The sequence below is a fragment of the Nerophis lumbriciformis genome, linkage group LG03 (genome assembly GCF_033978685.3).
Source record: "Nerophis lumbriciformis linkage group LG03, RoL_Nlum_v2.1, whole genome shotgun sequence".
Taxonomy (NCBI): domain Eukaryota; kingdom Metazoa; phylum Chordata; class Actinopteri; order Syngnathiformes; family Syngnathidae; genus Nerophis; species Nerophis lumbriciformis.
The window spans coordinates 31,552,072-31,580,000 of record NC_084550.2 but is presented as its reverse complement, the minus strand read 5'-3'; the positions used below and the strand labels follow the sequence as shown (position 1 = coordinate 31,580,000).

Genomic DNA, 27,929 nt, shown 5'->3' with positions numbered 1-27,929 from the left:
TTTCATCCCTCAGATGTGTTGGCCATACTCTACAGCTTGTAGTTAACCATGCTCTAAAGGACAACCACATCAGCAGAGCTTTAGGAGCAGCAAGAAGTTTGGTCGAGCACTTCAGAAAAAGTGAGCTATCCAGTACAAAACTAAAGGTTAAGCAAAAACAAATGGGTTCTCCAGACCACAGCCTCATACAAGATGTGTCTGTGAGATGGAACAGTTCCTTTTACATGATTAGTCGCCTGCTTAAGCAGAGGTGGCCAATAACAGCAACTCTGTCAGATCCGGAGGTCACTCAAAGAGGGAAGCATTTTCTGGATCTTAAGGCTGACCAGTGGAGCTTGCTTGAAGAACTTGAACAAGTTCTGAAACCTTTTGAATGTGCAACTGTGTACCTGAGTGGAGAATCTTATGTAACAGTTTCCGCTGTCCCTCTGCTGGTCAAAGGGCTTCGGAAGGCTACACAAACTGCTTTTGAAAATGCATCAATCAAGTGTTTCCAGGTCACTGCTGCACGTGAGATAACATCCAGGTGGGAAGCCGAGACCACATTCAAAGATGATGGACCAAATGTGTGCATATTAGCAGCTGCACTTGACCCACGATTCAGGAAGCTGAAATTCCTGACTGCAGATGAGTGTTTAAAAGTTCAATACAAGCTGCATGCAATAGTTCTGGAGGAGAAAAGAAGGGAAAAGGAGACACACGCTCAACAGGGCACAGCAATGCAAGTGGAAAGACCAGATGCTGACAGGCGGCCTGTATCTTTACTAGACACACTTCTTGGCTCAGATTCAGATGAACTCAGCAACAATGAGGAAGACAACAATGACAGTAATGATGCTGAAATGGTCAGAAACGAGTTAGTGTCTTATTTTGGAGAATCCCCCATTTCCAAGGATGAAAACCCATTAAAATGGTGGAAAGAACATCAGGCAAGGTTTCCAAATCTGGCAATGCTGGCTCGGTCTTACCTCTCAGTTCCAGCCACATCGACCACTTCTGAGCGCCTATTTTCAGCTGCTGGGAATATTGTAAACAAGAAAAGAACCAGCCTCACCCCAGAGCATGTAGACATGCTAACCTTTCTTCATTACAACTGTTAGTCACTCACTGGACTCCTCTGGCTGAAGCTTAGAGGTGACAGAGCTTTCGCCGTTGCTGCTCCCAAGCTCTGGAACGACCTACCCCTGAGTGTTAGACAAGCCTCCTCTCTTCCTGTTTTTAAATCTCTCTTAAAAACATACTTTTATTCCATGGCTTTTAACACTGAGTGATATCCATCCTGCAATGGCGCCCCATAATACACCTGCTGTGATCCTGTTTTTATGTTTTTATGTTTTTATTAATTCTATTTTAATTATTTATTTTTATCATGTTCTGTTTGTGTTGTGTTGTGTTTGCTCGGTACTCGTTTTATCTTTTAACCTGCTCATTGTACAGCACTTTGGCTACCCCTGTGGTAAATTTTAAATGTGCTTTATAAATAAAGTTGATTTGATTTGATTTGATTTGGAATGAGTAGAATTGGTTATAGTGTACTGTGTTGGACTGGATGTTTATTTTGCACATTTTAAAAGCAATACTTAATGTTTACAGTGCTCCAGAATATTTAGATTGGCACAAATGTTTACAGTGTTACAGAATGTTTTGCCATGTTTTCAATGTTGACTGAGTGGCCATACTTTTTTTTTTTGTAAATAAAAGCCATGCCTTTTGAAAAAACTGGCCTAAATTTATTTTTTTCATCTTAATTTTAAATAAAAAAAATAATCGGTAAAAGGAAAAATAATCTATAGATTAATCGAAAAAATAATAATCTATAGATTAACCGATTAATCGAAAAAATAATCTATAGATTAATCGATAGAAAAATAATCGTTAGCTGCAGCCCTACATATGTCCCATAACAAGAAGACAGCCTTGCAACTACGACGTCGGCATGGACTAAAATACTCAATTTTATGACTTATGCAGATCCCAAATACATAACATCATCAAAAGTTGTTTTTTTCATAATATCCCGAAACAAAACGCCAGATTATATGTCTGCTAATAGAAACCATGTTGGGGTCTTTATACACACACCATACAAATATAATTTGTGGAAGCACAGTACGCCTGACTATGGTATCTTTATACACACACCATACAAATATCGTTTGTGGAAGCACAGTACGCCTGACTATGGTAGCCGTTACGCTCCCAAAATCCAAGTTTCATAATTTATAACAACATTGATTTTGATTCATTATTATTATTTTTTTAGCAATGACAGTTTTAAAGAAAAAAGCTTTGTGTTATCGGAGTCACTTGTCACCGGGACTTGTTTTCAATGTGTGCTTGTCAGTGGTGTGCAAGAAGAACCTGGACAGCACCACAGTGGCCGTGCACGTGGACCAGATCTACTGCAAGTCCTGCTACGGCAAGAAGTACGGGCCCAAAGGCTACGGCTACGGAGGAGGAGCAGGAACCCTCAACATGGACACGGGAGAGAGACTGGGAATCCAGCATGAAGCGTAAGAAGACATTTGACAGGAAGTAGATACTTGGTATCACGTACAACAAAAAGGAGAACGGCCACAAGAAAATAAACATTTTTGACAATAACAATGAGAGGTCAAATTGGACAAAGTTAAATAAATGTCTTTAATTACTTAATGTGTCATTAATTAATTTAAATTACAATTAAAAACGTGCCTGCGTTATTTTTTTAAATCTAAAATTACATAATAATTCATTATTGATTTAATTATAACAGGAGTTAATTATTTCACCATTTAAATATTGATTTCAACATTTCATGATGTATTTACTTATGGGATAACATTCAATTAAAATTGAAATGATTACCTAAATATGTCAATAATGGTAATTGGAATTAAAAATATACATGTGTTATATTCAATCATTTTTATGTTTTATTTTTATATTTTAACACTTATTTTATTATTGAATGACATGATTATTACACATTTAAGTCATTTATTTGGAATTAAATACATAAATGTGTTATATTTAATAATTTTAATACATTTTTATTTTTATATTTTAATACTTTATTATTGAAAAACATGATTAATGAAACATTTAGGTCATTACTTAATTGGAATTAAATACATAAATGTGTTACATTTAATAATGAAATACATTTACAAATAGGGTACAATTTGATTAATTATTTATTGGTAACTGGAATGAAATAGATGTATACGTTATATTTAATAATTTTAATACATTTATGATTTTAATACTGATTTTATTATTTAATGACATGATTATTTCTCATTTAAGTCATTATCTAATAGGAATTAAATACATAAATGCGTTACATTTAAATAATTAAATACATGTTGGTTATTATTTCACAATTTAAATATTTCACCATTTAAATAAAGATTTGAATATTTCATGATTTATTAATTTATGACACATTTAATTAATTATTCAAAGATCCGTTCATTTATTGAGTTTGTCAGCGCGTCATGAATGTTTGTATCTGTCAAACTCATCAAAGTCAGTGGGCAGATCCTAACACCTGATTGGTTCCTGGGCACTTCCACTCTGCAATGATTGGACTAATTAGTGTCAGGCCCGCCCACTGACTTTGATAGATAAAGACTTTCATGATACGATAACAGGGCCGACTGGGTAGATAAATACTTTCATGATACGATAACAAGGCCGACTGGGACAAAAGTAGACTTCATCAGTTCATGACCATAGACTTAGACTGGTCACATCTAGTCTTAGATCGGTCACATCTAGTCTTAGACATAGATTGGTCGGATCTAGTCTTAGACTTAGTTTGGTCAGATCTAGTCTAAGACTTAGATTGGTCAGATCTAGTCTAAGACTTAGATTGGTCACATCTAGTCTTGCACTTAATTTGACACCTACTCAGTGGCCTAGTGGTTAGAGTGTCCGCCCTGAGATCGGTAGGTTGTGAGTTCAAACCCCGGCCGAGTCATACCAAAGACTATAAAAATGGGACCCATTACCTCCCTGCTTGGCACTCAGCATCAAGGGTTGCATATGGGGGTTAAATCACCACAAAATGATTCCCGGGCGCGGCCACCGCTGCTGCCCACTGCTCCCCTCACCTCCCAGGGGGTGATCAAGGGTGATGGGTCAAATGCAGAGAATAATTTCGCCACACCTAGTGTGTGTGTGACAATCATTGGTACTTTTAACTTTTAACTTTAATTTGGTCGGATCGAGTCTTAGACTTAGTCTGGTCACATCTAGTCTTAGACTTAGACTGGTCACATCTAGTCTTAGACTTATATTGGTCACATCTAGTCTTAGACTGGCTGGTGCTAAAACCACAGATATTCATACTCCAAAACCAGGACGGTGTGCCTGCGCAAGGATGGTTTTGCCCTGTTGTAGTGAGAAAAACAACTGTTGAGATGCAAACGAGCTATCCTAACTGTCAAAGCCAAGGACAGTCGTTGAAGTGAAGTGAACTTCCCCTTGTTAGCATTGAGGTATTGTGTGGCAGAACCATCACTGTGGATCGACTACTACCAGTCCAAAATAGTCGGAATCCCCCACGTTAGAATGTTTCTAACTCCTGTTATTTGTTAATTGCAGAGTCCCTTAGGAATGGTTGAAAGGACAGTGTTATATGTGGGAGACAAGTGGTGTCGGAGACCACCTCTTCTGTTCAGGGATGGTTTTTCAACCTTGACATAGACCCGTAAGGGACAAGCGGTAGAAAATGGATGGATGGATGGATGGACATAGATGGCTTGCCTCACTCCTCTTTCCTACCATCCATCCTTCCTGTCCCCAATCTGTACATGATTGTTGTCAAAGGTGTGTTGTTTCTCCCTGAGGTGCAGGTAGACATCTGAGTCTAGACCTGAAGAGCTTGCCCGTCTATGCTGTGCCATGTGTCGTCTTAGTGGTTGTTTTGTTTCCCCAATATATGAATCAGTGCATTCATCATTACACTTGATAGCATACACCAGATTGTTTGTGTGGGTGTGGGGTGTCCGGTCTTTAGGATTCACCAGTCTCTGTCTCAGGGTGTTGCCTGGTTTGGAGTGTACTGGGATGTTGTGTGGGGAAAACATTTTTCTGAGATTCTCACATAGACCTGATACTTATGGAATGACAATATGTTCATCCTCATCCACTCTGTTCTTGTTATTTCTGGAACTGGATGCACTTTTCACAAACGACCAACTGGGGTGACAGATTTGGAGGCTTCCCTCAAATGCCTATGCTCTTTGTCTTTGGCCTGTGGGCTTGTAGGGACGTCATCAGCTCTGTGTTGTAGGGTTCTGATAACGCCCAGTTTGTGTTGCAGTGGGTGGTGTGAGTCAAAAAGTAGATATTGCTCGGTATGTGTGGGGTTTTCGGTAAACCCCGACATCACAGTCCAAAAAAGGCAACTTCCTGTCGTTGACATCCGCACGTGTGAAGTTGATGTTTTTGTCTACTGAGTCCATGTGCTCGGTGAAGGCTTGCACTTATTGGTTTCTGATTTTCACCCATGTGTCATCCACATATCTGTACCAAGGACGTGGTGCTGTTTCCTTAATAGAGTTCAAAGCTCTCTTTTCCATGTCCTCCATGTAAAGGCTTGCTACTATTGGGGATACAGGTGATCCCATGGCACAACCATGTTTTTTTGGGTAAAAGGTTGCCATGGATTGAAAGTATGTTGTGTTAAGGCAAAGTTCCAGCAAAAGGCAAATCTGTTCTGGGTTTAGTGTGGATCTATCCTGTAAAGTGTAAACACCTAGTAGACGTTGCCTCACTGTCTCTACTGCATCCTGGGTTGGAATACAGGTGAACAGAGAGGTGACGTCGAATGAAACTAGTTTCATTTTTGTCCAGTTTCAGATCTCTGATCTTCGCTACAAAGTCCTTGGAGTTTTGGACATGATGTTGGCCACATACTTAGCAATAGTGTATGTCACAGAGTTAATGACAATGGGTCTGAGGGGAGCCCCATCTTTGTGTATTTTTGGAAGGCCATAAATACCAGGGATGGTTTCTTGTGGGTATAAGCGGTAATACAATGTTTGGTTGATGGCTTCTGACTTTTTAGAGTTTGTAAGCATTCAATGATTCTTCTCTTGTATCCACTTGTGGGGTCCTTTTTGAGTATTTCATATGTGTTGGAGTCTTTGAGGAGTGTAAGCAACTGGTTTTGGTAGTCAGTTGTGTTGAGGATGACTGTGCAGCTCCTCTTGTCGGCTGGCAGGATCGTAATGTTTTCATCCTTGCTCAGTGATCTTATTGCCTTCCTCTCCTCCAAGGAGAGGTTTGGGGTGGAGGTTTTGGCATTAGAAAGAGCTGCAGTCACTTTCAGCCGTATTTGCTCACCTTCAGTTTCTGTTAGGTTGTTTTTCCTAATGGCTGATTCCGTCGCTGTGATCAAATCAACTGTAGGAACCTGATGTGGCGTCATGGCAATGTTTAACCCTTTCGCCAATACATCGTTTTCTGGTTGGGTAAGATTTATGGTGGACAAATTCTTTACCCATCTATTGTAGAGAGAACCTTTTTTTAACCAGATAAGAAATTATAAGAATTTCTTATCTGGTTAAATAAAGGTTCTCATCTATTGTGTGATTCATTATCCGTTGAGTTCCCAGTTCTTTGCCTCCAAATGAGGGCTTGCGGTGTGGAGGTGTTCTTACTAAGTTATACTTTTTGAAGCTTCTTTGTTGTGTTGTCCAAGTTAGGCTTTGATTGTGAAATGTGTCACCTTTTCCCTGACCTCCTCAGGCAAGATATTTTGCAATTTGAAGATTAACTGATCAAGTTTTACTCTGAGGCTCCGTTGGACTTGATCCGACCAATCTAAGTCTACTCGGACGAGCGGCGAAACGTCTTCCAAGACAAACCAAACAGTCCAGTTGCGAACGAATGAACACCCTGAAATGACAATCTGGATGTTTTTGACAGAGAATCTCCACACCGTCCTACCAATAACCCCAACACCTCCAAGTTTGCCATGAAAGCCAGCAGCTCTGACGCGTGCCCACGATGCGAAAAAACCGTGTATGCGGCCGAGAAGGTCATTGGCGCCGGCAAAGTAAGGAAGATTAGGACTATTCTTAATGTCAACATGATCATTTTCACAAATATGTACTTTTGCTTTCTCTTTATAGTCGTGGCACAAAGGTTGCTTCCGTTGTGCCAACTGCGGAAAAGGACTGGAGTCTACCACGCTGGCTGACAGGGACGGTGACATCTACTGTAAAGGTATGTATTGTACTGCACTGTACTACCACAAATACTACACTACCAAAAATCTTCATTCTACTGAAGGTCAACTTGTTCACTTCCCATACCACACCGGTGTTGGAGCCTGGAGTATTTGTCCATTAACTTGATGAATCTTACTTTATGTTGGAGTGTGGAATCATACAATTTTTAGCCTAGTACTCAGAGAATAATGATAGGTATGAAAAACACCCTTACAACACATTTGTGCTTTTTTGTACAAGCTGATAACTTTTTTTGTTATTGTTGATTATCTCCTTTCTGAGCTGCCACCTTATCGTGGTAGAGGAATGTGAGCGTCCCAATTATCTTAGGAGCTTTCCCAAGACAAACAGGTTCTAGATGAGGGATCAGACAAAGAGCAGCTCGAAAACCATTATGGAAATGAAAAAACAAGGACTTAGATTTCCCTCGCCTGGATGCGGGTCACCGGGGCCCCCCTCTGGAGGCAAGCCCGGAGGTGGGGCAAGATGGCGAGCGGCTGGTGTCCAGGCCTGTCCCCATGGAGCCCGGCCGTGCTCAGCCCGAAGAGGCAACGTAGGTCCCCTTTTCAATGTACTAACCACTCATAGGAGGGCCCATATAGGTCGGTTGCAATGTGAGCTGGGCGGAAACCGAATGCAGGGCACTTGGCGGTCCGATCCTCAGCTACATAAGCTAGCTTTTGGGACGTGGAACATCACTTTGCTGGGGGGAAGGAGCTTGAGCTGGTGTGCGAGGTGGAGAAGTTGCGGCTAGATATAGTCGGACTCACTTCGACGCACAGCAAGTGCACTGGAGCCAGGTGGGGTGGGGTGGCAATTCTTGTTGCCCCCGGCTCAAAGCCTGCACATTTGGAGTTTAACCCAGTAGACGACAGGGCAGCGTCCCTCCGTCTTTGGGGGACTGTTGTTTGTGCTTACCACCAAAAAGCAGCTCAGAGTACCCACCCTTTTTGGATTCCCTCGAGGGAATACTGGAGAGTGCTCGCTCAGGTGATTTCCGTGTTCTACTGGGTGACTTTCATGCTCATATTGGCAACGACAGTGAAACCTGGAAAGGCGTGTTTGGGAAGAATGGCCGCCCGGATTTTAAACTTGAGTGATGTTTTGTTTTGGAATTAGATTGTCCATTGCAAACACAATGTTCAAACATAAGGGTGTTCATGTGTGCACTTAGCACCAGGACACCCTAGGCAGCAGTTCCATGATCGACTTAATAGTTGTGTCATCGGATTTGCAGTCTCATGTTTTGGACACTCGGGTGAAGAGAGGGGCGGAGCTTTTTACTGATCACCACCTCGTGGTGAGTTGGCTCCGATGGTGGGGGAAGATGGCGGACGGACCTGGAAGTGAAGTGAAGTGAAGTGTGAAGTGAATTACATTTATATAGCGCTTATTCTCAAGTGACTCAAAGCGCTTTACATTGTGAAACCCAATATCTAAGTTACATTTAAACCAGTGTGGGTGGCACGGGGAGAAGGTGGGTAAAGTGTCTTGCCCAAGGACACAACGGCAGTGACTAGAATGACCCTCAAGTTGCTGGCACGGCCGCTCTACCAACCGAGCTATACCGTCCCAAGTTTGGAAGGCCAAAACTCATTGTGAGGGTCTGCTGGGAACGTCAAGCAGAGTCTCCTGTCAGAGAAAGTTTAAATTCCAGCCTCCGGAAGAACTTTTAACAAGTCCGAGTGGACCATGTTCTGTGCCTATATTGTCGACTCGGCCGATTGGAGCTGTGGCCGCAAGGTGGTTGGTACCTGTCGTGGCGGTGATCCTAGAACCCGCTGGTGGACACCAGTGGTGAGGGATGCCGTCAAGCTGAAGAAAGAGTCCTATCGGGTCCTTTTGGCTCTTGGGACCGACAGACCAAATGGTGTATGGTTTCGGTGGTTTCGGAGGCAAAAACTCCGACATGGGAGGAGTTCGGGGAAGCCATGGAAAACGACTTCCGGACGGCTTCGAAGCGATTCTGGACCACCATCGGCCGCCTCAGGGAGGGAAAGCAGTGCACTGTCAACACCGTGTATGGTGAGGATGGTGTGCTGCTGTCCTCGACTGCGGATGTTGTGGATCGGTGGAAGGAATACTTTGAAGATCTCCTCAATCTCACTTACACATGTTAAAATGCTCCTTGGTGGCAAGGCCCCCGGGGTTGGATGTGATCTGCCCAGACTTTAAGGCTCTGGATGCTGTGGGGCTGTCTTGGTTGACAAGACTCTGCAACATTGCGTAGACATCGGGGGCGGTGGGGATCACACTCCTCAGCCTTCCCAGTAAGGTCTATTCAGGTATACTAGAGAGGAGGCTACGCCGGATAGTTGAACCTCGGATTCAGGAGAAGCAGTGTGGTTTTCGTCCTGGTCGTGGAACTGTAGACCAGCTCTATACTCTCAGCAGGGTCCTTGAGGGTGCATGGGAGTTTGCCCAACTAGTCTACATGTGCTTTGTGGAATTGGAGAAGGCATTTGACCGTGTCCCTCGGGAAGTCCTGTGGGGAATGCTCAGAGAGTATGAGGTATCGGACTATCTGATTGTGGCGGTCCGCTCCCTGTATGATCGGTGCGGCGTCTTTAGTAATGCGGACTTGATGAACCTGAAATAAATTGACCGGTCAATCTACGTTTCCATCCTCACCTATGGTCATGAGCTTTGGGTTATGATCACGGGTACCAGCGGCCGAAATTAGTTTCCTCCATCGGGTGGCGGGTCTCTCTCTTAGAGATAGAGTGAGAAGCTCTGCCATCCCGGAGGAGCTTAGAATAAAGCCGCTGTTCCTTCGCATCGAGAGGAGCCAGATGAGGTGGTTTGGGCATCTGGTCAGGATGCCACCCGGACACCTACCAGGGGAGGTGTTTAGGGCAAGTCTGACCGTTAGGAGGCCACGGGGAAGACCCAGGACACGTTGACAAGACTATGTCTCCCGGCTGGCCAGGAAACGCCTCGGGATCCCCTGGGAGGAGCTGGACAAGGTAGATGGGGAGAGGGAAGTATGGGCTTCTCTGCTTGGACTGCTGCCCCCGCGACCCCACCTCTGATAAGCAGAAGAAAAATGGATGAATGGATGGGAAACAATTGCAATCCCCAATCCCAATCACGAGTGGAGTTCATCGGATTACCCACGCCTGTCGGCGCAGGGTAGACACACGTTGGGCTACTCATTGTGGCGCGCGTGAAGCCCCGGACATCGAAGGGCATCACAGACCTGTTATTGCTCAATCTCGCGTGGCTGAACGCCACTTGTCCCTCTAAGAAGTTCGGACGCCGAATGCACCGGGCCGCGTAACAAGTTTTCATGCCAGAGTCTCGTTCGTTATCGGAATTAACCAGACAAATCGCTCCACCAACTAAGAACGGCCATGCACCACCATCCACAGAATCGAGAAAGAGCCATCAATCTGTCATTCCTTTCTGTATCCGGGCCAGGTAAGGTTCCCCGTGTTGAGTCAAATTAAGCCGCAGGCTCCACTCCTGGTGGTGCCCTTCCGTCAATTCATTTAAGTTTCAGCTTTGAAACCATACTCCCCCCGGAACCCAAAGACTTTGGTTTCCCGGACGCTGCCCGGCGGGTCATCTGTACAACGCCGCCGGATCGCTAGTTGGCATTGTTTATGGTCGGCACTACGACGGTATCTGATCGTCTTCGAACCTCCGACTTTCGTTCTTGATTAATGAAAACATTCTTGGCAAATGCTTTCGCTCTCGTCCGTCTTGCGCCGGTCCAATAATTTCACCTCTAGCGGCACAATACGAATGACCCCAGCAGTCCCTCTTAATCATAGCTCCAGTTCATGGAGAGCAAAACCCACAAAATAGAATCGGAGTCCTATTCCATTATTCCTAGCTGGGGTTTTCAGGCGCTCCCGGCCTGCTTTGAACACTCAGATTTTTTCAAAGTAAACGCTTCGGGCCCCGGCGGGACACTCAGTCAAGAGCATCCCGGGGGCGCCGGGATGCTCATCCCTGCCTATCGGGGGCGCCGATAGGCAGGGGTGTGGGTCGGGCGGTGGCTCGCCTTTCGGACTAATACTCAATATCAATATCAGATGGGACATAAATTCACTGGAGCAGGTCAAGTCCAGCCACCTGAAGTAGTAGAGTAACATGTCAACATAGTCTCAAGATGTTCTTAGGTTTGGAAAGACACACACAAGCTAACCTTGCTAGCCTGAAGAATCTTACTCCATGCAGTTCCTGTTCGTCGCATAGTTACAATAGGTCGACTTTCATAATCCTGCTCCAAACTTGACTTATGTTTGTATTTTATGTCAGCCTGTTTTGCTATTGATTGTGTGTGTATTTGCAGGTTGCTATGCCAAGAACTTTGGTCCCAAAGGGTTTGGTTTTGGTCAAGGTGCCGGAGCCCTGGCTCACTCCCAGTAAAGCCAGGACCCACTCCACGTCTCCGGGTTGTTGGACTGAGCTTCTTCTCCTCCACGTGTGAACCTTCCTACTTGTGTGTGTCCAAGTTCACTTCTATTGCACCTTCTCTCAGAACACTTCCCTCGGCACAAGACGAAAAAATATATTGACCATACACCGATACTACTCTTGGTATCGTTAGTGTTGATTGATACTGTTTGGAGTCAAAAGCTTAGTGGTTAGTGATGCTTCTTGGTATCATCCTGTTGTGTGTAGTGTAGCATGTTTAACTACTCTCTGTCCTGATAATGTTACGTGTAAAAACATCATTTCCACTAAGTAGCTGCACTGTTGAGGAATGTTAGTCCCGAGCTTGCTGGCAAGATGCTACCTTGCTATTTGCCGATGTCAGATGTGCAGGACTAGAATGTGCCGTCAACATGCATGATCAGCAATATTACATGATAATATATTTTATTGCACAACCCTTCTGTTAAGGTCAAATGTAGTTCTAGAAATATTCATAAAAAAACACTCGACTGATTTTGGAATCACTTCGGAAGAGAAGGTTTGTAAGGTCGAGTCCTGACCACCACTTCACTGATCTTGACATTCCTGCCTTGTCTTCTTCATCTGGAAGCTGCTCTGCTTTAGTGCGTCACATGTCACATGTCATCTTGGTGACACTAAATAAATATCCTGAGTCAGCACTCTTTCATTCCAAGGTTTTGTACCTTTGTGCTCTTTGGTCTTCCTGTGTGAAATGATGCAGCAGATGGAAAGTACACCACATGAAACCCGGGGCAGAATGATGTTCCTTTACGTCGAATGATGTTCCTTTATATCATGTTCCTTTACGTCAAATAGACTTAGACACACTTTATTGATCCACAGGGGAAATTGTTCCACACAACAGCTCAGGTACAAAGGATGGAAAGGATAATGCACACAAGGGCACAAGAAGAGGGTGAAAACAAAAGGTATAAAGGAGACTATAAAAATGTACCATAGTAGCATTATAAATGTAATATTTACATATTATATATATATAGTATATTAAAATATACTGTATATTTGTATATAATATATACTATAACTATTCCCAATTACTATGTACAATATTACAATATATTAGACTAAGACTTTTATTGTCATTCAAATGTAAACTTTACAGTCGATAAGAATGACATTTCATAGCATACAGTAGGTCCAGAGTTGTATTGTACCGTGTTTCACAGTGCACATATTGGTTCAAAGTGGGTAAAATTGAGTCCAAAGAATCATGATTAAAGTCACCCGAAATAAGAACGAGGGCATCTGGGTGTTTGGTCTGTTGCGTGGCAACAGCGGCATGAATGGTGTGGCAAGCAGCAGCCTTGTCTGCAGAAGGAGGGATGTACACTCCGATGAAGATTACAGAGGTAAACTCCCTTGGCAAATAATATGGTCCAATTCCAACAGCCAGAAGTTGGATGTCTGGCATACAAACACACCTTTACAGTCAAATGTCCAGGATTACACCACCTCTCCTTCACCAAGATGGCAATCTTCTTACCGCTCAGGAGTGTGTATCCACCCGTGAGGTTGTGAAGCCGGGTAGAGACGCGCTGTGGTCCGGGAAGTCCGCGTGTAACTAAGTCTCCGTAAAGCACATGATACTGCACACGGCGTACTCCTTTTGAGTTTGGACGAGCCCGAATAATTTGTCCATTTTATTCGCCAAAGACCGCACGTTCCCCATGAGGAAAGAGGGAATCGCAGGCTTAAATCTCTTTCTCCGCTCCTTCATCTTTGTGCCGGCACGGCGTCCCCGGCGCTTATTCCGTAGTTCCACGGGAAGGTCCGGCCGTGATGCCCATAGCGCTGGCAAGGAGAGTGCAAACAGCTCCTGGTGTGTGTCAACAAAGGGTCAGCTGATCAAACACTAACACAAAACATCCCAAACAGAAAAAGAAAACTAACGAAAACACAGAAAAGTGCCCAAGAACCATAAATAGTGGTTTATGGAAAAGTGACAAAAAAAAGCTAAAAAGTTAAGAATACCAAAAATAAAGTAAGATGAAGGAAGTCAAAGGAGTTATTGTGATGTGCTGACACTCTTTCAGGCGCAGCAAAGAACATGTCAAATGATGTTCCTTTATGTCAAATGATGTTCCTTTACGTCAAATGATGCTCCTTTATGTCAAATGATGCTCCTTTATGTCAAATGATGTTCCTTTACGTCAAATGATGTTCCTTTACGTCAAATGATGTTCCTTTATGTCAAATGATGTTCCTTATGTCAAATGATGATCCTTTACAACAAATGATGTTCCTTTATGTCAAATGATGTCCCTTTACGTCAAACGATGTCCCTTTATGTCATCCTTTATGTCAAATGATGTTCATTTGACATAAAGGAACATCATTTGACATAAAGGGACACTCTTTGATATAAAAGGACACCATTTGACATAAAGGAACATCATTGGATGTAAAGGAAATGATGTTCCTTTACGTCCAATGATGTTCCTTTACGTCCAATGAACATACAAGAACACCGTTTGACATGAAGGAACATAATTTGACATAAAGGAACATCATTTGACATAAAGAAACATCATTTGATGTAAAAGAACACCATTTGACATAAAAGGAACATAAAGGAACACCATTTGACATAAAGGAGCATCATTTAACGTAAAGGGACACCATTGGACTGAAATAAGCATCATTTGACGTAAAGGAAATGATGTTCCTTTACGTTAAATGATGCTCCTTTATGTCAAATGATATTCCTTTACGTCAAATGATGTTCCTTTATGTTCCTTTATGTCAAATGATGTTCCTTTATGTTCCTTTTATGTCAAATGGTGTTCCTTTACGTCAAATGATATTCCTTTACGTCAAATGATGTTCCTTTATGTCAAATGATGTTCCTTTATGTTCCTTTTATGTCAAATGGTGTTCCTTTACTTCAAATGATGTTCCTTTAGGTCAAATGATGTTCCTTTACGTCAAATGATGTTCCTTTATGTCAAATGATGTTCCTTTTATGTCAAATGGTGTTCCTTTACTTCAAATGATGTTCCTTTACGTCAAATGATGTTCCTTTAAGTCAAATGATATTTCTTTACGTCAAATGATGTTCCTTTACGTCCAATGGTGTTCCGTTATGTCAAATGATGTTCCTTTATGTTCATTTTATATCAAATGGTGTTACTTTACGTCAAATGGTGTTCCTTTATGTCAAATAATGTTCCTTTATGTTCCTTTTATGTCAAATGGTGTTCCTTTACGTCAAATGATGTTCCTTTACGTCAAATGATGTTCCTTTACGTCAAATGGTGTTCCTTTATGTCAAATGATGTTCCTTTATGTCAAATGATGTCCCTTTTTGTCCAATGATGTTCCTTAACGTCAAATGATGTTCCTTTATGTCAAATGATGTTCCTATATGTCAAATAATGTTCCTCTACACACAAGTGTAGTAATGAAGTCAAATCAACAATGTTTGGTTCAAACTAACAAATCAACATTACAAGCCTGCAGGACAAAAGTCCACTAGCTTAATGCTAACATACAATGAACAAACCCATTGGTAGGATAACTGAAATTAGCATTGTGATGGTTTCAAACTTCTAAACGTTTAACAAAGGAGATTTTAAGGGATCAAAATAGGAATAAAACAAACTAATTTGGGAAGGAATATTGAGGACTGGAATAGAATATTGAGGACTAACTTTGTGCTGCTCTCTGTGTGTGCGTGTTGCCTAGCAACAAAGCATGTCGCTGAAATGTCACTCTGATTTTAAAACGTAACAGTTTGTGTAACATGATTAGCATTAAGAGTGTTTTATTTCACTCTATTATACTTTCAAAATGTTTCACACAAGGCAGGCTTACACAAGTATATAATAGTATATAATAGTAATATGTGATGAAATAAATATTATTATTAAATAAAAGTATGTATGAGCAGCATTGATATTTTGTGTTTTTGTTTTCATGCTGTGATTGTTTAATAATAAGAGACGGTCAGGAACACCTCAGCCCTCTGGAGGTTTTTATCTCATCTTTTGGAACCAAAGTCCTTACTACTGTGTTTCCACTGCACAATCCAATTATAACTTTTTTATTCCTTCTATATCCACTAGACGGCAGCAGAAGGGGACTTTCCTCTAAATAACAGCACGAGGTAATAATTACAAAATCATATATATATATATATATATATATATATATATATATATATATATATATATATATATATATAGCCCTGTGATGAGGTGGCCTTCCACCCGAATGCAGCTGAGATAGGCTCCAGCACCCCATGCGACCCCAAAAGGGACAAGTGGTAGAAAATGGTTGGATGGATATATATAATTCTTTATATCACCTCCTGCTCCAATGTATATATATTATATAATTATTTATTTGTTTATCCCCTCCTAAATAGTGCAGTCAAGTGATAACCTGCTCAGTGGCCTCGTGGTTAGAGTGTCCGCCCTGAGATGGGTAGGTTGTGAGTTCAAACCCCGGCCGAGTCATACCAAAGACTATAAAAATGGGAGCCATTACCTCCCTGCTTGGCACTCAGCATCAAGGCTTGGAATTGGGGGTTGAATCCCCAAAAATGACTCCCGGGCGCGGCCTTCGCTGCTGCTCACTGCTCTCCTCACCTCCCAGGGGGTGATCAAGGGTGATGGGTCAAATGCAGAGAATAATTTCGCCACACCTAGTGTGTGTGTGTGACAATCATTGCTACTTTAACTTTAAGTTAATTTTTTCCATCAGATTAATTACAGGTTATTTGCCTGCATGAATAAAATTAGCCAAAGAAAATACCCCAATATTTAGATAATATTTAGATTTATCTCATTTTGTGGAACTGTAGCCCTTACGACTGTGTTTAGGCTTCTGAAACCAATTACATGTTTGTTATTCCTTTTATAGCCACTAGAGGGCAGCAGAAGGGGCCTTTCCTTTGATAAACAGCACTTGCTATATACATATATATATACATATATATATATATATATATATATATATATATATATTTATTTATTTTTTTGTCCTGTCCAGCCACTTAGGCAAATCATATGGTTGATGTAGATGATCTATATCTGCTGTACACATTTACTTTATACAAGAAAAGTATGGGATATCTGCTTTTTTGTGAACTTCTGGATCTGCCTCCCGGGAGCCTTTTGGCCATGGAGACCAGCTGCTGGGTCTCTGCCACACCAGAGTCCGTTTGGAGAGACTGGGGGAGATGTGGATGAAGAGACAGGGCTGCAGAGTTTGGAGAGACTGGAGGAGATGTGGATGAAGAGACAGGACTGCGGAGTTTGGAGAGACTGGAGGAGATGTGGATGAAGAGACAGGGCTGCAGAGTTTGGAGAGACTGGAGGAGATGTGGATGAAGAGACATGGCTGCAGAGTTTGGAGAGACTGGAGGAGATGTGGATGAAGAGACAGGACTGCAGAGTTTGGAGAGACTGGAGGAGATGTGGATGACGAGACAGGGCTGCAGAGTTTGGAGAGACTGGAGGAGATGTGGATTTAGAGACAGGGCTGCAGAGTTTGGAGAGACTGGAGGAGATGTGGATGGAGAGACAGGGCTGCAGAGTTTGGAGAGACTGGAGGAGATGTGGATGAAGAGACAGGGCTGCAGAGTTTGGAGAGACTGGAGGAGATGTGGATGAAGAGACAGGACTGCAGAGTTTGGAGAGACTGGAGGAGATGTGGATGAAGAGACAGGGCTGCAGAGTTTGGAGAGACTGGAGGAGATGTGGATTTAGAGACAGGACTGCAGAGCTAGCACTGAGCGTCGGGACGGACAAGCTTCACAGTGTCTTGGCTGAATGAGCAGGTATCGGACACCTTAGTCTCCTTAGACGCATCCTCGCTCATCCATGCAGACTGGACACTGAGTGGAGTCGGCTCTCTTGGTTTCTTTGTTGGGTCCGCTCCTGTCTCTGGCCATGCCCTGTAATGTTTGATCCTGTTCTGTCTCTCTGTAATGTTTGATCCTGTTCTGTCTCCCTGTAATGTTTGATCCTGTTCTGTCTCCCTGTAATGTTGATCCGGTTCTGTCTCCCTGTAATGTTTGATCCTGTTCCGTCTCCCTGTAATGTTTGATCCTGTTCTGTCTCCCTGTAATGTTTGTCTGCTCTTGAATGAGATTGTGCTGAAAGTTTTAATTAACTTTCGGGGATTAATAAAGTATTTCTGATTCTGATTTTAATACAGCTGCACCGGAGCAGGAGGGGATAAAAGAAAAAAAAAACATATATATATACATACATATATATATATATATATGTATGTGTGGGAAAAAAGTCCAGCAAGGCAGCATCACTGTTTCTCTGCCAGCTGTGGTCCTACAAAGACATCCAGAGAAGAAGGTGAGTTGTGTCCTCCTCTCATATTTGTCAGAAAAGTGCTCCTGGGTTTAGGTTCCGTCAGGATTGTTGCCAGTCAGGTCTGAGGAGGCTTTCAGACAAACACTTTTTGTCATCTCCTCCTTTTCACGTGAGTGTGATTGTTGCCTCCTCACCAGTCAATAAAGTAGTACTAGGGGAACAAGTATGTCAGAAGTGAAGTCTGCTGCAGGGCAGGAACTAACTTGTTCTTCCACCCCGCCCTCCTCTTTTCATTCTTGCCTCTTTGACCTTCTATGACCTTGAGCCTTCAGGCATCTCCACCCTTTTTCCTTTAAGACTGCAGGGGTGTGACTCCTGCCCACAAGGTAGTGAATGTGAGTTACAGATAAATAAATAAGAGCTGAGATAAAAAAAAAAAGATGATCAGGGTGTCCAAAATGTGGCCCTCAGCTCCTTTTTCAACATTCTCAACATGTCATGTGACCAAACTGCATTTGTATCTAAATGTTGTTGTGATTTCTTAGGCAACTTTTATTCATGCAAGCAAATACTAACACAAAGTCACTTGACCGCACTAAATATATATATATATATATATATATATATATATATATATATATATATATATATATATATATATATATGTATGTATGTATATATATTATTTTATTTATGTATGTGTATGTATATATATATATATATGTATATATATATATATTATTAATGTATATTAATTAATATATATAATTAATATATATTATTTTATTTTTATTTTATATTATTTTTTTATATGTTTGTATATATATATATATATATATATATATAAATATATATACAAATTTATATATATATGTATATATGTATATATATATATATATATATATATATATATATATATATATGTATATATATATATATGTGTGTATATATATATATATATATATATATATATATATATATATGTCTTAATAAGGTTATCCAAAAAATAGTGCTCGATACCGTAGTAGAGCGCAATATATGTATGTGTGGGAAAAAAAATCACAAGACTATTTCATCTCTACAGGCCTGTTTCATGAGGGGGGGGGGGTACCCTCAATCATCAGGAGATTTTAATGGGAGCATTCGCATACCATGGTTTATATAGGGCACAGAGTGGGTGGGTACAGGCTGGCGTAGGGGCGTGGTGATTGGCTCATGTGTTACCTAGGAGGTGTTTCCGTCTATGGCGGCATGCTGTTACAATTTCGCTGCGCTTGTTGAGGGATGACAGGTCTGGACGGTAAATAATAAACAGTTTCTCTTTCAAGCATAGGTTGCATCTTTTATTACCACTATTGTAAGGTGTGCTGGATGCAAGAATTTGCCATGTTATTGAATATTCAACATTATTGTCTTTGAGGTCCCAAATGTGTTTGCTGAGTTCTGTGGTATTTCACAGGTTTTTGTTCCTGAAAGAAGCCTTGTGATTGTTCCATCTGGTTTTGAATTCTCCCTCGGTTAATCCTACATATGTGTCGGATGTGTTAATGTCCTTGCGTATTACCTTAGATTGGTAGACAACTGATGTTTGTAAGCACCCCCCGTTGAGAGGGCAATCAGGTTTCTTTCGACAGTTACAGCTTGTGTTGGTTTTGGAGTCGCTCTGTCTGGGGGCCGACGGCTCATTTGCAATTGTTTTGTTGTGGTTTGAGATGATTTGTCGTGTATTGTTCATGCAGCAGTAGCTCAATTTAATGTTGTTCTTGTTGAATACTTTTCTTAGGGTGTTGTCTTTGGGAAAGTGTTTGTCAATCAGATTGAGGAATTTGTGTCCAATGTTAGTTGAGACGTTTTTGCTGTATGGGGGGTTGTACCAGATGATGTCGTTTCGTTTTCTGTTCTTTTTTGGCTGGTTTCCTGGCGTGGGTTCATAGGTGAGGGTGAAATTGTATCCGCTTTCATCAAGGGCTTTTTGGTACGGGGGGGTTGCTTGGTCAAATTCAGCTTTGCTAGAAGAGCCGTCGGCCCCCAGACAGAGCGACTCCAAAACCAACAAAAGCTGTAACTGTCGAAAGAAATCTGATTGCCCTCTCAACGGGGGGTGCTTACAAACATCAGTTGTCTACCAATCTAAGGTAATACCCAAGGACATTAACACATCCGACACATATGTAGGATTAACCGAGGGAGAATTCAAAACCAGATGGAACAATCACAAGGCTTCTTTCAGGAACAAAAACCTGCGAAATACCACAGAACTCAGCAAACACATTTGGGACCTCAAAGACAATAATGTTGAATATTCAATAACATGGCAAATTCTTGCATCCAGCACACCTTACAATAGTGGTAATAAAAGATGCAACCTATGCTTGAAAGAGAAACTGTTTATTATTTACCGTCCAGACCTGTCATCCCTCAACAAGCGCAGCGAAATTGTAACAGCATGCCGCCATAGACGGAAACACCTCCTAGGTAACACATGAGCCAATCACCACGCCCCTACGCCAGCCTGTACCCACCCACTCTGTGCCCTATATAAACCATGGTATGCGAATGCTCCCATTAAAATCTCCTGATGATTGAGGGTACCCCCCTCATGAAACAGGCCTGTAGAGATGAAATAGTCTTGTGATTTTTTTTCCCACACATACATATATTGCGCTCTACTACGGTATCGAGCACTATTTTTTGGATAACCTTATTAAGACATATATATATATATATATATATATATATATATATATATATATATATATATACACACATATATATATATATACACATACATATATATATATATATATATATATATATATATATATATATACATATATACATATATATATAAATTTGTATATATATTTATATATATATATATATATATATATACAAACATATAAAAAAATAATATAAAATAAAAATAAAATAATATATATTAATTATATATATTAATTAATATACATTAATAATATATATATATACATATATATATATATATATATACATACACATACATAAATAAAATAATATATATACATACATACATACATACATACATATATATATATATATATATATATATATATATATATATATATATATATATATATATATATATATATATTTAGTGCGGTCAAGTGACTTTGTGTTAGTATTTGCTTGCATGAATAAAAGTTGCCTAAGAAATCACAACAACATTTAGATACAAATGCAGTTTGGTCACATGACATGTTGAGAATGTTGAAAAAGGAGCTGAGGGCCACATTTTGGACACCCTGATCATCTTTTTTTTTTTATCTCAGCTCTTATTTATTTATCTGTAACTCACATTTACTACCTTGTGGGCAGGAGTCACACCCCTGCAGTCTTAAAGGAAAAAGGGTGGAGATGCCTGAAGGCTCAAGGTCATAGAAGGTCAAAGAGGCAAGAATGAAAAGAGGAGGGCGGGGTGGAAGAACAAGTTAGTTCCTGCCCTGCAGCAGACTTCACTTCTGACATACTTGTTCCCCTAGTACTACTTTATTGACTGGTGAGGAGGCAACAATCACACTCACGTGAAAAGGAGGAGATGACAAAAAGTGTTTGTCTGAAAGCCTCCTCAGACCTGACTGGCAACAATCCTGACGGAACCTAAACCCAGGAGCACTTTTCTGACAAATATGAGAGGAGGACACAACTCACCTTCTTCTCTGGATGTCTTTGTAGGACCACAGCTGGCAGAGAAACAGTGATGCTGCCTTGCTGGACTTGGGGAAGTGTCTAGAAGGAGACTCACTTTTAGTATCTAGACCATGGCACACTTTTCATCTGGACCTGCTCACGGGACAAGACCATAGACCAGGACTTCTTTCACCAAGTACCAACTTTAGACAACACCTGGCTCTCCAACTACCACCATAAATACAGTAGTGTAGTAGACCTAAGTATTCATTAAGTACCACCATAATGACAACATTAAATACAGTAGTGTAGTAGACCTAAGTATTCATTAAGTACCACCATAATGACAACATTAAATACAGTAGTGTAGTAGACCTAAGTATTCATTAAGTACCACCATAATGACAACATTAAATACAGTAGTGTAGTAGACCTAAATATTCATTAAGTACCACCATAATGACAACATTAAATACAGTAGTGTAGTAGACCTAAGTATTCATTAAGTACCACCATAATGACAACATTAAATACAGTAGTGTAGTAGAGCTGTCATGTCTGTGTGATCATGTTTTGTTTTGGTTATGTTCGGTTTGGTTTTTGGACCCTTTGTGCACTCTTGTTTGTTTTGTTTCCATGACAACCCATTAGTTTTCACCTGTCCTCATGTCAAGCACCTGTCACTAATCATGTCACTGTTATTTAAACCTGTCTTTTTCTGTTGATCGTCCTGGTGACATTATCCATACTACCCCTGTTACGCCATTGATCACGTGTTCCATGCCAAAGATTCCTGCTCTGTCAAGTACGTTTTTGTTATTAATGCCACAGTTAGTGATTTTAGTTTCATGTTCATAGTTTTCGCCTTTGTGCTAGATTTGTTTTCATTAGCCAAGTTTGTATTTCCGCCCTTGTGCGCGTTTTTTGTTTATTCCTTTTGTTAGTGTTAAAATAAAGATGTCCTTAACCCTCAAGCCATGTCCGATCCAGCTTTACTTGCATCTCGGGAAAACAAAACCCTCACAGTCCACGTATTGACAAGACCTAACTATTCACTAAAACCAAGCAGAGGTTTTAGTGAATAGTTACTTTGGCCAGTGTAACATGACACACAGTTTGAACAGTAACACTGTGTTTGAATATTTCATGAAGTGATGTATTGGTCTACCACTAGATAGAGCTAGTGTGCCACACTTTGAGAATCACTGCTGTAGACCACAGGTGTCAAACTCAAGACTTGGGAGCCAGATGTGGCCCCCACGCCATTTTATGTGACACATGCTTTTATGTTGTCTGACATTTCAGTGCTAGAATCTTTGACCACCTAATGATTGGATCCAATTATCATTCCATTCACTATCAATTCTCACTTCAACACCATTCTTGATTTGCGTATACAGGAACCACATGGGTTAACCTACTCTATACAGTATTTACAACCTTACTAGTGTTCACTTCACAGCCACAGATGGTTCATCGACTTATTGACATTATTTACACATTACTTTGTCTGATTCAGTCACTGTGTTATTTAGTCACTACAGTAATGTGTTCACATCCACAGGAACCACATGGGTTAGCCTACTCTATACAGTATTTACAACCTTACTAGTGTTCACTTCACAACCACAGATGGTTCATCCACTTATTGACATTAGTTACACATTACTTTGCTTCATTCACACATTACTTTGACATTTTTGCTTTGATGGCTCTAACATGAACCTTCCTGGCAAATTTCTGAGCTGCTTGCATTTTCCTTTTTGTTTCTGCTATAGTGGATTCTGCCTTGTATTTTATAGCCAATTTCTGTCTCTCCGACTCCCTCTCCACTTCTAACTGCTCCAAATGCAAAAACCATAAAGAGTACAAACAATGTTTATTTTATTAGCTAACTTCCTTTATCTGAATAGCCATTTGTGATTTATAGCATGAAATAACAAATATCTTGTTTTTTATGTTTCAAAATGATTCAACTATTCTATGTGAAAATATAAAGGGTAGAAATCATAAACAAAATGTCAGCTACTGTCTTGTTGTAAAACCAACCAACCAATGAAAATGAAAATGACAGTGTTGGAATAATTGTTTGTAAGTTACCACAAAAGAAATGTTGTATTATGAATGCTGTATTTCGAGGCCTAACAAAAGGATGAAGGCTCGTGAAACGCCACTGTGATTTCAGCACGGACAGATGGCAGGATGTGCTCAACTCCTGGAGGAACTCTCTTTGAAGTGTTAAACAAACTCTCTTTGAAGTAATTCACAAACTCTCTTCCAACTATTTGGTCAACGCTATTTACGACACGCTGCCCTCTTGAAGTCACTGTGGACAGGAGACGGGAGGGGTTGTCCATTGTCCTCCAACACCTGCCCCAGCTGGATCCAGGAAGAGCCAAGCCCGAGAAGTCCTCTTCTTGGACTTCAAAGCGACCAAAAACAATGACTGTTTTACATACCTCCCCATTCCTATTGTGACATATGTTGGTGCGTGAACATGGAACATCTGAATTAAAAGAGGAGACGAGAACCTTCTTCGTCAGAGCGTGCTAAGACACTGTAAGAGGTTACAGGTTGAAGCAGTCTCTCCTCAATTGAGTCCAAATTGAATTCTGTCTCTGTTTGATTCCTTGCCATTTGTCTTGTGTAACAGATGTCCTGTGTTTGAACGTGACATCTAATTGGTCCTTCGAGCCGGATTCCAACACGTCTGACGATTCCAGCATGAGTGAGTGAAACCAGAGGACCATGGCAACCAAATCCTGATTGAGGAACTGCTTTTTCTTCATTTCGGGCTGGAATTGAAAGACTGACGGAAAATCCGAGGACAAAAGGAAGGAACGCAGAGAGCAGTGAGTACGTTTTAAATTGACGAAGAAAGAAACGACTAAGAAGAAGCGTGTGACTGAGGGTTACGACGCATAGACAAACCCTGTAAATCCTAGGCTCTAACAGGTAAAAAGGCCAAATTAGAGGGACGTCGGAGTCCAAGGTCCGTAAGTATTAAAATTTTAAATAAAAACTGAATTAAAATAAAACTGAAGAGGCCAAAATACTGCAGGTAAACGGAACCGCGAAAACTGGAATCCGTAATATCCATAAACAAACATACTAGGGGGTGTCGGAGCCCACAATAATTTGAAATATCCGTGAACCATTATCCTGGGGACGTCGGAGTCCAACAGACCTAAAATGGTCTATTCCGAATAAAAAACTGAACTTTGTCCGTGAAAAAACAATAACCTGGAGGGCGACGGAGTCCCCATGTAATAAACATTGAAATTTCCGTAGATCAATATACTGAAAGGTGTGAATGTGAGAATGTGTGGGAGTAATCGCCATTAGGCTATCACTCCATATGAAAGTTCTGAGAAGTAAATAGTGGGTTATTGTGGATGCTCTAGGCAAGACACCTCCACTGGGGAACCATCTCCAGTAGAAGCGACATGTACCACAATAATAAATTAAACCACTATCTTACAACAAAAACAAAAGTAATCCTTATAAGTTTCGGCTCTGTAGGGGGCGACGGATTACTCCAAATTCTCAAAATGGAAAGAGGGACACAAAGAAACGCAGATCTAATATGGTCTATTACAATCTATTTCAACCAAAATAGGAGACCACAACAACAACAGCGGTTACACCCTACTGCATGTTGGCGTTGTGGCAAAGAGGGACATTATGCAAGAAACTGCCCTGAAAAAAAGAAAACATTTAAATAGGAGACATCCAAATCTCCGAAGACCACACGAAAAGACAAATAAATTGATAATAAGGACATACTAAATTATGAGGACTTAAGTAAAAAAAAAAAAAAAAAAAAAAAAAACAGCGAGTAAATTAGAGATAATAATATAAATAAAGGGTAAAGAAATCAAATTTTTGTGTGACACCGGAGCATGTAAAAGTTAAAGAAGTTAAAGTACCAATGATTGTCACACACACACTAGGTGTGGCGAAATTATTCTCTGCATTTGACCCATCACCCTTGATCACACCCTGGGAGGTGAGGGGAGCATGTAGAGAATAAAATGACTGTGCTAGGTTTAGCAATAGTATCAGATTATGAAGGAGGTTCAAATAAAAATAAAAATAGGTTAAAAGAAAAAGCAAATAGGAGAAAAATCTCAAAGTGCTGAAATGAGAGAAAAGTAAAAATAGGAAAAAATCAATAAGAATGAATGCAAAATGAAATAAACTAATGCGAAAGAGAGATAATGGGGGTATTGAAATAAGAGATGAAGAAAAGGTAGACTGAAGATATACATGTATGTTTGGATATATAAAGAGCGCTTTTATATATACAAATATATATATGTATAATTAAATAATGGAACAAATAAAAACCTAGATTAATAACTATAATAAGAGTTGAGAGGTATAGTATGATAACATGATAAAGTGGGTTACATGTTTATTAGCTGAGGGAAGAAAGAAGAAAAAAAAAAAAAAAAAGGAGAGAAGCTCAAGTGTTGCTGACCTTTGCCCTAAGAAGTGCACTCACGCCCTCACACACCACCTTGTGTGTGTGTGTGTGTGTGTGCGTGGCGCAGTGGGGGAGGTGTGGAAGTGAATTTATTACATGTAAATTTAAAATAGGTTTAACTTTGAAGTGTAGTATAACATTCTTAAGTTAGATTATGTTTTAGACATTTGCAACACCATACATCTGAGTGTTGAGCTAAGATAAGATAAGGACATAACATAAAATAAATAAGGAGGTATGGCAATCAGGAAAACTATCAGCTAGCGATAGACAACTGTTTGTTTTAAATATTGTTGAATAATAATTGCAAATAAAAATATAAACAATGGGAAGAATGTAAATTCAGAGTTTAAAAGTATAGATTAAGTGGCATATAGACAGTTAAGTGAGTTTAAAACATTACTTAAAAAATGCATAAAGTAATATGTATAACATTTGAATTAGGAGGAAAAATAACATTAGCGTTATTAAATAATTTACATAGTGAAAGACAAAATAAGCAAAATAAAAGTACAATTATGCAAAAGAGAAGTAAAGAATCTAGGACGTTCTCTAAACAAAAATGGATGCACTATTGTGGAAAATAGAAAAACTAAGTACGACAAGTACAAAAACCACAAACAAAGAAGCAAATGATGTAATTTTTAGGATTAACTAATTATTGTAGAAGTTGAATACCAAATTATGCTGAAATAGTAGCTCCTTTAAGTAAATTAATGAAAAAATGTAATCATCTGTAGAGTGGAATTCAGAAGCTAAAGCAGCATTCTGTGAAATAAAAATAGAACAGAATGTGCGGTTGTTACAGTAACGAAAATTTTGAAAGCTATCAAATGACCATCAAATTGCTCAATGCAAGCGGCAGAACTAGAAGCACTAATAGAAGCATGTAAATTAATGAAAGATCAAAAGGTCACAATATATATAAAGATAGCCAAAATATAGGAATGATAAAGTCAACAGGAAAATCTGTAACACATTGGAGAACTGATAAAAAAAAATAAAAAAATTAAAAAAAAGAGAGAAAAAAGAATTAATAGAAGCAGTACAGCTACCAGCTAAAGTAGCAATATGCAAATGTGCGACACACACCAAAGGAACAGACACAGTATCAATAGGAAATGTGTTTGCTGACAAAACAGCAAAACAAGCAACAGAAAAGGAAATACATATTTCAAACTACAAACTAGCGCATGATATACTAAAAGATATGCAACAACAAAGTACTCCAAAAGAGAAAGATAAATGGATACACATTTGATTTTGATAATGAAGTGCATCCAAAGACTCATACATTTAAGCATATCAAGGATTCTTCCAATATTATACTGAGGAACAACTTGATGACGTAGGCATAGAAAATACATTTGCTTTGATTCATTTTAATTGTAGAAGTCTACCAAAACACTTTTCTAAAATCAAAAATGTTTTGGAGTCGCTTAAAGGTAGATTTAAGGTAATTGCTTTATCTGAAACATGGATAAAGAAAGGCAAGGAGGTTGATCTGAAATTAAAGGACTATGATCTGTATGTCACTAGCAGAGACAATAGGACTGGAGGAGGGGTGGCCCTCTATGTATACATCAATCAATCAATCAATGTTTATTTATATAGCCCTAAATCACAAGTGTCTCAAAGGGCTGCATAATGAACTAAATGCAGACCAGTTAAATGTATGATAATGGCCATACATGTGTTAATGGGGTGTGTAGCTGTTGAGATAGAATTAGAACAAAACAGAAACATTGTTGTTACATGTGTATATAGAAAACCAGGATCAAAAGTGGAAATCTTTATGGATAAATTAGAGGAAATGATTAATGGTCTAAATAAAAATAGGACTATCGT

At 40.1% G+C, this 27,929-nt stretch overlaps 3 protein-coding genes across 3 annotated transcripts in view; 2 read left to right on the top strand and 1 right to left on the bottom strand.

Moving 5' to 3' along the window:
- Nucleotides 1–1,106, top strand: part of LOC133583049 (E3 SUMO-protein ligase ZBED1-like) — a 3,320-nt gene extending 2,214 nt beyond the window's left edge. The window contains exon 2 of the mRNA XM_061937173.2: nucleotides 1–1,106. This exon is cut by the window's left edge and continues 551 nt beyond it. Coding sequence (XP_061793157.1) covers nucleotides 1–1,100 — 1,100 coding nt within the window. The 3' untranslated portion in view covers nucleotides 1,101–1,106.
- LOC133583060 (cysteine and glycine-rich protein 1-like) overlaps nucleotides 1–12,306 on the top strand; it is a 16,943-nt gene extending 4,637 nt beyond the window's left edge. Inside the window, exons 3-6 of the mRNA XM_061937184.1 lie at nucleotides 2,345–2,513; nucleotides 6,922–7,051; nucleotides 7,128–7,221; nucleotides 11,527–12,306. Coding sequence (XP_061793168.1) covers nucleotides 2,345–2,513; nucleotides 6,922–7,051; nucleotides 7,128–7,221; nucleotides 11,527–11,603 — 470 coding nt within the window. The 3' untranslated portion in view covers nucleotides 11,604–12,306. The remainder of the gene's footprint in view (nucleotides 1–2,344; nucleotides 2,514–6,921; nucleotides 7,052–7,127; nucleotides 7,222–11,526) is intronic.
- The window catches only part of LOC133583186 (uncharacterized), a 163,160-nt gene that overhangs the window by 81,942 nt on the left and 53,289 nt on the right, over nucleotides 1–27,929 (bottom strand). The window lies entirely within an intron of this gene.